The sequence below is a fragment of the Trematomus bernacchii genome, unplaced genomic scaffold (genome assembly GCF_902827165.1).
Source record: "Trematomus bernacchii unplaced genomic scaffold, fTreBer1.1, whole genome shotgun sequence".
NCBI classification, from domain to species: domain Eukaryota; kingdom Metazoa; phylum Chordata; class Actinopteri; order Perciformes; family Nototheniidae; genus Trematomus; species Trematomus bernacchii.
Genome location: NW_022987574.1, coordinates 563,166 through 575,704, shown reverse-complemented (window position 1 = coordinate 575,704; position 12,539 = coordinate 563,166). Strand labels below are relative to the sequence as shown.

The following is a 12,539-nucleotide window of genomic DNA, read 5'->3' as shown; positions in this document are numbered from 1 at the left end:
CAACTGTAGATTAGATGTTGATCTTAAGGTAAAACTGCCTGTTTCAGACTCACCGGAACAGTCTTGGTTAGACTGGCATCTTTGGGGCCTTCCCCTCTCACAAACACAGATCTCACAGTCCAATTTTATCTGCTGGCCCGGCCAGTAGCGCACACCTGCCACTTCACACACACACTCCTCTGGTAACACACACTGTTGCTTATGGCTCATCACCTGGCCATCTGGACACCAACAACCTGGAGTTGGAGACAAGTTGAAGTTGTGAGAGATATGTAAATGACAAGCAGCAGCCATTTATTTTACAGCACAAGATATTCCATGGTCCTTTTTACTGACCAGGGGAGCAGGGTGCTATTGAATCACAGGTGGTCCCACTGCTGATGTGTGCACAGGACACTGGGCAAGGGGCACAGCTGTGTCTCACCAGCCCAGTGGGACAGCTGGTGTTTGCACAGCCATCATCAGGACAAGGCTCTGGGGTGGGACAGGAAAGAAATGAGAGAAGTTAATGTTTTTTAATTATTTAGATCAGCGGTTTTCAAATTGTGAGGCGCGCCTGCCCGGGGGGCGCCAGAGAGCTTCAGGGGAGGCGCAGCATGAGAAAAAAATTAAAAGAAACAGTGAAATCTAGCTAGTTAACTTCAGCTAACTTTATGCGAGCGGCAACATGGATCGATTTTTTGTGAAGTTACCTAAAGTGAGAGAGGAGACAGCGTCTGGCAGATAACGTCACTTGCACACTTTTGGCTGTCTGTGGAGACCGAGTTCCCCCACCTCGCCAAAAAGGCTGTAAAAGTGCTCATTCCCTTCACCTCCACCTACCTGTGTGAGTGTGGGTTTTCCGCATTGACTTTGATCAAAAGCGGTCAGCTGCAGCCAGAGGATGATCTGCGTTTATTCCTGTCTACATTGCATCCCCGCATCATTTGCCTGTGCGCATCAAAGACGCAGACTCATTGTTCCCACTAAAGTAGGGGTGAGTGTAATAAGGAGGCAAAGTTGACATTCAGTGTGTTGCCGGGAGCATATACTGTAAGGATTTATCCACGATGTTGAAAATGTTAAAAATGTTTAAAAAAGATGTTTAAAACATAAAGATAAAAAGGTTTTAAAAAGTTATTGTTTAATGTTTTAACGGTGAGGCTACTCAGCCCATCAAATCGGTGCAGTCAGTGAGTCAGCACGATAGATTCAAACACACACACAAGAAGAGAGAAACAGTCAGAGTAATTTCAAATGGTGTGCTCAAAAAAGAGAAAGGTTGACAGCGAAAACAGAGCATTTAATGACATTTTCTCTTACTGGACCTCTCTGAAATGCAATTAAATACCCCTGCATTATAGCAACAACAACAATAACTAGAGAATGCAATTCCTGAAGAAATTGCTAGTGGGAATGCTTTATGCTGAAAAGCTGACGCTGAATTGCTATGCTGAAATGTAATATGTAAGAAGAAAGTGAAGAATTCAGATTGAAATGATACATGAACACTGGGGGCTTGAATGTGTGATAAGAGAAGAAAAGAAAGTAAAAAGGCTTGGAAAAGCAACAGAATATTTGAACTGCAAACTATTGAACTAACTTGATGGCGAATGATCTGTCGCCATGGCAACGGTATTTGATGACACCCCATAATACGCTTAGATATGTTGATGGCTGCATCGTTACCAAACCTGTTTAGTTTTGGGCTGTTTGGAGCATTTTCACTGAAGTTATGAGAAAAACGTGTTTCATGGCGAGCATTGTGTTGCCATGGTAACGGCATTTGAAGAAATCTCAAAACTGTCCCGTAGATGTCTTTACGGCTGGACTGTTAGCACACATGTGAAGTTTTAGCACTTTTTGACAATTTTCACAGGAGTTATAGCAATATCGTGTTTTATTGCAAGGGATGCCTTGCCATGGCAACAGCTTTTGAGGAAAACTCACTAATGGCACATAGACATGTTGAGGGCTGGAGCATTAAATGTCATCTGAAGTCTGGTGGTGTTTTGACAATTTTCATATCAGTTACAACAACATCGTGTTTTTTGGCGAGGGATGCGTTTCCATGGAAACAGCCTATGGTGAGATCTCAGATTTGGCGTAGAGCTGTTGAGGCTTGGACCGGTGATATACAAGCGAAGTCTGGGGACGATCGGACCGTGTCCATTGGAGTTACAGCGACATCGTGTTTCATGGCGAGGGATGCGTTTCCATGGAAACGGCATATGATGACACCCCATAATTGACATAGAGCTGTTGAGGGCCGGACCATTAACCATTATCTGAAGTCTGCTGCTCTGAGCATGTCAGTTGGAGTTATGACATCATCGTGTTCCATGACACAGGTGTTTATATTTGAGCTAACGACGTGTCCAGAGATCAAAGGTTTCCATGGTGATGTGCAGTAATCAGTGATACCCCTTTCACACCAACGCAACTCCGGTTCAAGCTCCGTGCTAGAGCTTTTCAGGTTCAGAACCGGTACTTCGGTTTAGCTCCGGCTCGTTTCACACCGCTCAGAGCCCGACTGGTGCTGCCGCTGCTGCGTCATGACGTCACAGTTTACGTCGCTGATTTTCACCCCAACGGAGCTCACCTCACAACAACAACGGGCCGGGGACTGCGTCGGGTCGATGATCGTGTTGCTTTTTATCATACGAAGCCAGATTAAATTAAATAACGACTTCTCCAACCTTATACTTTTCTCCAGAGTGCCGTGGTTCATTGTTTATTAATGTGTTTCAGCGGCATTTACCGACCGCTGCAGTGCTGGCTTCTCTTCAACGGGAGTGTATTCTCCCGTTAGCTCCGGGTTAGCTCACACGGCTCTAAAGTATTCACTGTCTGACTGTCACACAAGCAGCTGATACATATCCCCAGTTCCCCTTAAGTGAATGTGTGTCAGTCTGAATTGACGCTGTTTGGCATCACAACGCTGTTATGAAAGTTTCTCTGGTATAACATGGGTGATGTTAGCATAGCAACCGAAGCTAAACTGACTACTTGCTAAGCCGTTTTCTACAGGCACTTTTTACCGGCGTATTTTTCATTATGATTCTACTTGTGATAGTCGGACATGACAACCTGTGCAGCCCATGTATTGATTCCATCCGATAGCTGCTATAATAACAAACAAAACGTCTGCCTGCTCTCCACAATGATCAATAACAGCGAACGGATGGTCAAAGTAAGGTACAAATAAACAGAATCACACAAAGCCTGGTTAGTGTTGCCTGACTTTATAAAGCGTGTTTTTTTTTTACAAGTGTGTGGTTGCGTTCTAGTCACTTTGCTCAGCACTACTGCTTGTTACAACTTTTATTTGCCGTACTCGCCTTAACTGTTAGCTCAGGTTAATCTCGCCCCCCTCCGACGTAAGCGTGACGTATGCGGTTCTTGCTTCTAGACGGACAACTTTTTGGTGCTCGAAACGAACCGGATTCCGGAGCTATGACGCTGCTCCGCTGCGGTGTGAACAGGAAAACCCGGTGCTTTTCAAGCACCAGCTCCGAACCGGCCCTGAAACACCGTTGGTGTGAAAGGGGTATGAGAGGAGAGCATTTTCATTGTTCTGAATGAGTGATAAACCTCTTACATGTGAACGTTTTGTTGAAGAACCGTAACAGATATCGGGTGAAATTTCAAAGCGTGAAGCATGTCAAGGAACTTGAGCATCTGAAGTAGGGCTGCTCAATTAATCGTATTTTAAACGCAATTACGATTTTGGCTTGCAACGATTATGAAAACAACATAATCGAAATAAAACCATAATTTTTATTTTTAATTAAAAAAAGAAAATGTTTTATTTTATTTTTGTATTGGTTTTTCAGTTGAATTATATTTAAAGTTCAGGGTAATCAACTGTTAAAAACATACTGTTCCATTTCTTTTTTATAAATGGATGTTTTCAAAGTAAATGGATAATCGTTTTTAATAATCGTGATATCAATTATTGACCCAAATAATCGAGATTATGATTTTTGCCATAATCGAGCAGCCCTAATCTGAAGTGTACTTTTTGTGTACTTTCGGGTTAATAATGTGGCCTTTTTGGCAGATTAACTAAAGGTGTGCGGCTGCTTTGGTGGGGAAAGATGAGGCTGAACTTACAATGGGGTTTAATGGAGACATGTTGAAAGTTTTTGTCACTTCATGCCCTCAAGAGGCATTTTGTTTAATTATTTTGCTTAATTTTTTTTAATTCTTCAAGCTCCGAGATGTTTCCATTCCCACTAAATAATAATAATAATAGCAATAATAATTGGGAGGGGGGGCGCGGCTGTTCTTATGTTCTCTGAGGGGAGGCTCTTTGCAACCGTACTGTTAATCTTTTTTTGATGAGATCTTGAATTTCAAACAACAGTATATGTGCAAATGTGCAACATTTAAATAGTGCAAATTAATAAATGCTTGCTTTATTCAATAAAAAATGCAGATTGATTCGGTTAGATTATTTTCATTTCAACCTTTACTTACTGATTTCCATGGGTAGGTTGAATCCAGGGAGCTGGGAACAGTCTCTGCCTCTGTAGCGAGGAGATACGCAGCCTCTGTGTCGGACCTGCACTCCACCACAGCTGGAACAGTTAGACCAGCTCCCCCACGGCAACCACCGACCATCCACTAAAGATAGCAGAGAGCATCACTTTTTAGTACAAATACAGTACATATGTGATTTTAACCTGTGGTATTGTTTATTATTAAACATATTCATCTTAGAGTTCATGTCCAGCTCCTTACCAGGGCAGGTGGTGTTGAAGCATTGCTGCATCTGGAGGTCCTGCCCCCGACACTGGCGCAGTGGGTCTCCTTCAGGACAGGTTCTCTGCCGGCTCATGGACCCTGTCCCACAGGAGGTGGTGCAGGGGCTCCACGGACCCCAGGAGCTCCAGCTTCTGCAGCCCTGCTCATCAGTGGGGCCTCCAAGTGGAGCCAATGTGGAATCAGGGCAGTCTGTCACACCATTACACACCTATGGAACAATACAGGGTTAGTGAACAGGAATGTTAGTGAAGGGGAAGGAATATTTGTTGCTGTTTTCATTCATGGTATTGTTACAAAAAGCTCATATTTAATTAATAAATGAATATAGTAAAGATGGCGGCACATGCAAACGCAGCGACCCCTCGCTCTACTCCTATATATATACTGTATGTGCAGGGTTGGGTTGTAACGGAATACATGTAACGGCGTTACGTAATCAGAATACAAAAATCAAGTAACTGTATTCAGCTCGCGTTACATTTGAAAAACGAGTAATCTGATTACAGTTACTTTCGTAAACCTGAAGTGAATACATTTTGGATTACTTATTGGAATTATTGGTGGAAAGATTTCCTCACAACATTTAATATTCATTACTAAAGGTACAGCCGAATCATCACAGCGCACAAAACCTATTACTGCCGCAGATGGACCAAAAAAGGGAGCGTTTGAAAAAAATGTGCGGGTCCGCTCAGTGAAACAATAACAACGAAACATGGAGGAACAAAAGTCTGCGTTTAAATCGTGTGTGTGTGTGTGTGTGTGTGTGTGTGTGTGTGTGTGTGTGTGTGTGTGTGTGTGTGTGTGGTGTGTGTGTGTGTGTGTGTGTGTGTGTGTGTGTGTGTGTGTGTGTGTGTGTGTGTGCGTGTGTGTGTGTAGAGGTGTGTGTGGTTAAAACACATCAGCCTGCGGTCGCTCTTTATGCTTTCTAATGATTCTGAAGGTAAACACAGTGAAGGCGGTGCGTGAAAGGTGTTGCGTGAAAGGTGTTGCGTGAAAGGTGTTGCGTGAAAGGCGGTGCGTGAAAGGTGGTGCGTGAAAGGCGGTGCGTGAAAGGCGGTACGTGAAAGGTGGTGCGTGAAAGGCGGTGCGTGAAAGGCACTGCGCGCTCCTCTTCTCAGAGGCTGAGTTAACCCTCCCGCTGCCTCCTGGTGCAGCAGAGATGTCATGAAGTGAAGGAGGTTTTCCTTCTATAAATCAGCTGTGGGCAGCAGATACTGTGAGTGTCACGGACATGAATTCATAGATCAAGGCAGACTGGTGCACACACCCTCCTGTTTTGCCAATCCGGTGCTTAAACAAATATAGCTCTACACCCCTGGCCGAAATGTCCTTAAAATGAAGTCCGAGTTCGACATTTTAATTCATGTCCTGCAAACACTGGCAGGACAGAAGGCGACGCGCCCGTTCTAAGCCGTGTCCCTCACTCCTCACATCCCAAGCTGCATCCCCAAAAAGTGTATTATGTTGTTACATCGTTTCAGATGTTATGTTTCAGTTGTGCTCTTGATAAGCCATTAAAACAGTAAAAACACGTTCAGTTTCCTTTTGCTTTTTGTGTCTCCTGTACACCAAAACATACCCATCTGTGATGGAAAAAGAAAGTAATCCAAAAGTAATCTAAAAGTAATCTGATTACGTTACTTTTTTAAGACACGTAACTGTAACTGTATTCGGATTACTTTCAGAGCCATGTAATCAGTAATCAGTAACTGATTACATTTACAAAGTAACCCTCCCAACCCTGTGTATGTGTCTGTTGATTATGTATGTGTTTATAAATATGTACATATTTTTATACATATTTGTATATCTTTTTTTATTTTTGTATTCCTTGGGATTGTGGGAAACAGTATTTTGATCTCTCTGTCTGTACACACAAACTGAAAGAATGACAATAAAGTTGACTTTGACTAAATGTGTTCATGTTTAATAAATGGCATGCCTGTGATGGCCAACCAACTTCATTGCTAATTAGACAAGGCTACCACAACTGATTCTTGTTTTGTTTAATTTGATAGTTGTCCATATATCACTTTACAAACTTTCAGAAAAATGTAAAATGATTGCTAAACCTTTCAGGGATGTAATGTCCTAATTTTCGGATTCACTGCAATGCAACTGAAACTTTTTCTAACGTCGTCCCTCTAAACAAAATATAATTATATCCCTATTTTATCTTTAACTACCAGGTCACCTTTCACCTACCTACTACCAACTTAGTATTAAGTTTCAGTTGTTGTTGTTGAATATGATGTCGTCTCAGACGTACCATGTTGAAGGGGACACAGGATCCATCCATACAGGTGAATTCAGGACAGGTGAGAGTGGTATTCTCTCTCACTGGTGAGACAGTTTTATCTAGACAGAGCAAGATAACAAAAAAAATTAAACATACCAAACAAATTAATCTGTATGAATCTGACAGATCGGAATGAACACTCTCTTCAAGTTTTTTTCTTTTGTTTCTTCTTCCCTCTATGCTTCCATACCTTCAACATTTTCTTTTTTGTTCTATTCCCTATATTCCAATTTGAAACACAACAATGAACATTTTGTCAGGTCTTATGCTTTATCTCTTCCATTCATCTACCCTCGCTCCGGTTATAACCTTTGTCCTCTCCTATCTCATGAGAACTCACCACACACCAACTCATCTTCGCCCCGTGGACAGTCTGGAACTCCGTTGCACACTTGCGACATGTTCACACAGGTCCGGTTGTCACATAGAAAGCTGCCTGGACAGGGAGGGATCCGAGTAGAGCCTAGCAGAGGGACAGAATTATCCTCATTGTCTTAAGAGAAATCCTTTTTTTTTGTAGCCTGATGATGAATCACTTTACATTAACTTACCACAGCTGTCAATACTCTCATCTGAGGCATCCCTGCAGTTCGGGGTCCCGTCACAGAGCTGCTGGTAGTCCACACACTGGTCCCCACTCAGACAGGGCACCTGGCCAGGGCCACAGGGTGTAGTACACTGCTGCTCATCACTGCCATCCATACAGTCTGTTTCCCCATCACAGCGCCAGGCCTGAGGCACACACTGCCCACCAGTGGCACAGCTGAACTCATAGGACCTACAAGCTGGAAAAACAGGGATGTATAAGAACAATTCTAAATACTGAAAATAAAATCTTCCTAAATCCCTAAATCATGACTGTTACCTGAAGTTGGCATGGTGACAGGGGAGGGTGACGGTGTTGCAGTGTGGCAGTTGGTTCTGTTCTCATCCTCTCCACCTGGACAGTCTGTTGTTCCATCACACAGCTTAGTGGTGGTGACACATGTACCGTCACTGCAGGCAAACTGGTCAGGAGCACAGGTCACTGCCAATCACAGAAAGGATGAGGTTTGGTCACTAATGAGAGATGGCTAAGGGCAAATGTGTATTAAACTTAAAGCTCAGTCAATGAAATGCTGTGTTGTGATTTCTACCTTTACTTGGACAGACAGCTTCGTCGGTTCCAGAGGGGCAGTCTGTGTGTCCGTCACACACTCTGTTTGCAGGGACACACTGGTCCCCAGGGCACTGAAACTCCCCCGGTGCACACACACACCTATAGTAAGCCAAAACAAATGAGATTATGATCAGTTGTGTAAAGTAACTAGGTACATTTACTAAAGTATTGTGCTTAAGTATGATTTTGTGGGCTTGAACTTTACTTGAGTAATACATTTTGCTACTTTGCAACTACATTTCAGAGGTAAATCCTGTACTTTTACTCCACTACATTTATTAAATACCTTTAGTTTCTTTGCAAGTTTGGAGCCATGATGTGAAACATAAACAACCCTTAAAAAATACTTTAGTTACACATGGAATAAAATGTAAAAACTACCCTACAGTTTGCAAAGTAATTAAAACTAGCTGCACCTTTCCCAGTTTTGATAAACACATTAATGCACCGTTAATTATAATCAAAATATATGATATATTTTATTCTGAAATGTGCCAATGTGTATAATGAACACAATACTTTTACTTTTCGTACTTTATATTTTGGTGCTAATACTTTTTAACTTTTGCTTGAGTAACATTTTGAATGAAGGACTTTAACTTTAAAGTGGACCTATCATGCTATATTTAAATGATATATTGTAGGGCCATACCTATATAAGGTATATTTATGCGTTTCTGTTTTCAAAATACCAAACAGATCATGCATTTTAGCCATGCCTCATTTCGCTCTATGTGCTGTTTGCTGTCTGCGGGTCTGATTCTGCTGACCACGCCCCCCTGCAGGAGAGGTGAGCTGTGCTCTGATCAGCTGCTGGGCTGTCAGAAGAGGGGGAGAAAAAGAGATCTCTGTGTTTTATTATATAGAGTCGTTATTCATTTGTTTTAAAGCTCAATAAATAACAAAGAAGACCTTTGACCGGCACTTTTCTAATTTTGTCCGGAAGATTTAAACTTTAACGGACATCTTGACCGGCGAAACAAACTGAAACTGAAACTCTGCCGCACGGTCCCCTCGTTCCTTGGAAGAGGCGGAGAGGTGGGTGTTTGTCATCTGCTGGTGGACTAACCGGAGAGAATTACAGTGCTTGCCTCGACGGGGAGGGATTGCATTGCAGCGGGAGCAAACGCTTGCCTCGGGGAGGGAGAAAAAAAAGCCACAGCGGAGAATAAACAGAAGGGTAACCATGGTAACCAAGTCTTCTTCGCTGCTTTTGTGGCAGACTACAGCGCCACTTACAGGTCTGGCATATGTACTACAGCGTCTCCAGCGCTTTCGAGCGGCAATGGCCGGCCGTGGCCCAACCCCACATTCCCCTGATAGGTGGAGAGTTGGCCCAATAGCCGTAGCGCCACCGTCCTGACGTCAGTAACGTGTTCAAATCTGGATCAGTTTTTATCAGATCCGTTGCAGCCCCTTTTTTAGAGATTTGGGTATGGAGGAAAATAGAGAGGGTTGTGTTTTCTGACACTTGGTGAGTTCCCTGGAACACCGGGGACACATATTCATGTATAAAAGACGTACAAAAGTGCATTTTGCATGATAGGTCCCCTTTAAAGTATTCTTACACTCAGGTAGTTCTACGTTTACTTAAGTAGAAGATCTGAGTACTTCACCCATCTCTGACTATGATAACATCATCATGTGCAATCCATAATTTAATGGGGGAATGATGCTCAAAATGAAAACTAAAATAAAGACTAAAGTATATGTTGCGACCAATATTAGCTGAGGAATATTTGCAAATAATTCTCCTTTATTTGATGTAAATGTCAGTATGTTGAGGTTAACTAGACTATAATATAGAAAGTGTCAAGATTGTATGCTGCATACACTCAGCAGGATAAACTCTGCAAAGTACATTAATAAATGTCACTTAGCCATTGACTATCCCAAATACCAAAGGTAAGCAGAACAGAAAACACACCCCCTCTCATCACTGAGGTCCCCACAGTCATCGTGTCCGTCACATCGATGGAGGTAGAGAATGCAACGTCCTCCAGCACACAGGAACTCCCCCTCATCACACACCACACCACAGTCTGGAACAACACAAGAACAGTTCAACACATGTAAAAACAAAGGGAACAAGACATCCTTTAATTGTTAAAGGAATACTTTTGATAAAGTGTTGTTGTTGTTGAGTGTTTTCAGTTAGGTATAGAATATAGGTAATATTGCTGGATAAGTGACAGATGACCTTGTTCATCAGACCCATCAGCGAAACCACAGTCCAGCCGTCCATCACACACACGGCTGGCTGGAAGGCACTTTCCATTTGCACACTGAAACTCCCCCGGTGGGCACAGGGGCATGGTGGTGGCGGGTCCGCAGAACTCCTCATCTGATTGGTCAGCACAGTCTGTGCGGCCATCACATCGCAGAGCCTGGTTCAAACAGGGTCCACTGCAGAGGTTGGGGTTAATTCACTACAGGAAATTCATTCTAATTCAAAAAAGTCGACACGCTGATGTGAATCATGTCATTTCATATTACCACGTTAACATTCTGGGTTGTAGCTTGCATGTAATGTTTAGCTTACATGGGATTCATCCTCTTACAATTATAAATGTATTTAAGAAGTCTATTTATTTGAAGTGAGCAATATTATGGAACAATATTTTTGGAGGCTAAAAACACAAACACTGCTATCATAAGGGCAAATATTTGAGTTAGTTCGAAATGCTAAGTCTAACCTACAAACTAAGGGTTGATTTATAATAGATCATTTTGATTCCTTAGTTATAAAACGTCCTTATCTCCACACATTCAAGTTTGCTTGTTTATAAGTAAAGTGAGTTAGGATTCACCTTGGCGTGCTGGTGCAGCGGAATTGTTCTGGAGCGCAGGTGGACAGGCAGATCTCATCCGATCCATCACCACAGTCATTCTCGTTGTCACACACCCACTGGGAGGGGATGCAGCGCCCCCCAGCACAGGTAAACTCTGACTCCAGACAGGGGGGACGAACAGGAGGGCAAGCCACACCCTTACACTGCCACACACCAGCCTCACAGGTACTGGACACACAAAGGCAAAGACACCACTCTGACTTCAATTTTGATAATTATAAGGAGCAAAAAGAGATGTGTTCAGGCTTTAGATTGACTAACCAGTTCTGACAGTGTTGAGTGACGGTAGTTCCAGGTGGAAACATGGAGCCCTCCCACTCACATGGACATTGAACAGGAACTACACAGCTGTCCCCTGTAGAGCAGAAAACATACTGACAATTCTTCTTTTCTCAGAGCTTTTTACAGTTATAAGGCAAACAAGTTTGTTCTGAGGGTACCACGAGAAGAAAGAATTTGGGCTCATTTTCAGGTTATGGTCTTTCTCAAAATCTTTACAGTGATTTAACTTTAAACTTCACAAGACAAAAATCAGGGTCGTCCTAAACAAGATTACATTGGAAATGGAAGCAAACTACTAAAGGAAAATATGTATTATAATAATTATGTATGTATAAAATTGTAATTTGAGCTGTAATTCTGCAATGTGCTCTGACAGCAAATAAAATGTCTCAGCTCACCTACCTGACATCACATCACATATTAAACAGTGCTTTTTTAATATATCATCTGTAAGAATCTGTGATTATTTTTGGCATTTCCTAACTACTGTACTGTGAAGCATGAACAGACGTGCATCAAAATCAAAAAGGTAGCTGACTTTGCAGTGCTCTCCTTTCTTGTCATGACATTATTAATTATAAATGTGTATTTATTGAGTGTGAAAATGTATGTTTGGCATGAGTGTGAAAGTATCTATCTCTCCTCGGTCAATGTGTAAGAGTTAGCAGCCCTGCATATATATGTACGTCCAATGGTTGATTGGGGAGCATGTATATCCATATCAATCTGATCATTAATAATTTGTCTAATTTTAGTAAATGTGGCTTACCATGTCGGACCGTGCCAGCAGGGCAGAAGCACCCCTCCACACAGGAGAGAGAGCCACACTGGGAGTGAGGACTCCGCTGAACAGTGGGACATGAGGAAGAGCAGGCTGGACCACAGGGATCATACACCATCCCATTGTCACACTGCAGAGCTGCAGGGAATTAGGGAAACAATACGAGTATCATAAAAAGACCAGTTCAGAAGAAATGAAGTTACAGTAAGACGGGAGTAAGATGTGAGCGTGTGTGCGCATTGTGTGACATACGACAGAGCTCCTGGGACCTCCAGCGGATGTAGACCCCTTTACGATTGCACTCTTCAGCATAGGCAGAAATGGCTGTACAGAGACACTCACAGTCCCCTCCTGAGTCACAGCTAAAACACACAAAAAATAATACATGATGATGGAGTAAAATATGAACATTCA

General features: G+C 42.6%; 1 protein-coding gene across 1 annotated transcript in view; it reads right to left on the bottom strand.

Moving 5' to 3' along the window:
• scospondin (subcommissural organ spondin) overlaps positions 1-12,539 on the bottom strand; it is a 98,855-nt gene that overhangs the window by 69,855 nt on the left and 16,461 nt on the right. The window contains 15 exon segments of the mRNA XM_034126771.1: positions 54-236; positions 337-474; positions 4,462-4,608; positions 4,726-4,957; positions 7,022-7,110; positions 7,392-7,514; positions 7,603-7,836; positions 7,917-8,078; positions 8,188-8,309; positions 10,138-10,252; positions 10,411-10,616; positions 11,021-11,230; positions 11,324-11,417; positions 12,114-12,263; positions 12,378-12,487. Of these exon segments, the coding sequence (XP_033982662.1) occupies positions 54-236; positions 337-474; positions 4,462-4,608; positions 4,726-4,957; positions 7,022-7,110; positions 7,392-7,514; positions 7,603-7,836; positions 7,917-8,078; positions 8,188-8,309; positions 10,138-10,252; positions 10,411-10,616; positions 11,021-11,230; positions 11,324-11,417; positions 12,114-12,263; positions 12,378-12,487 (2,315 nt within the window).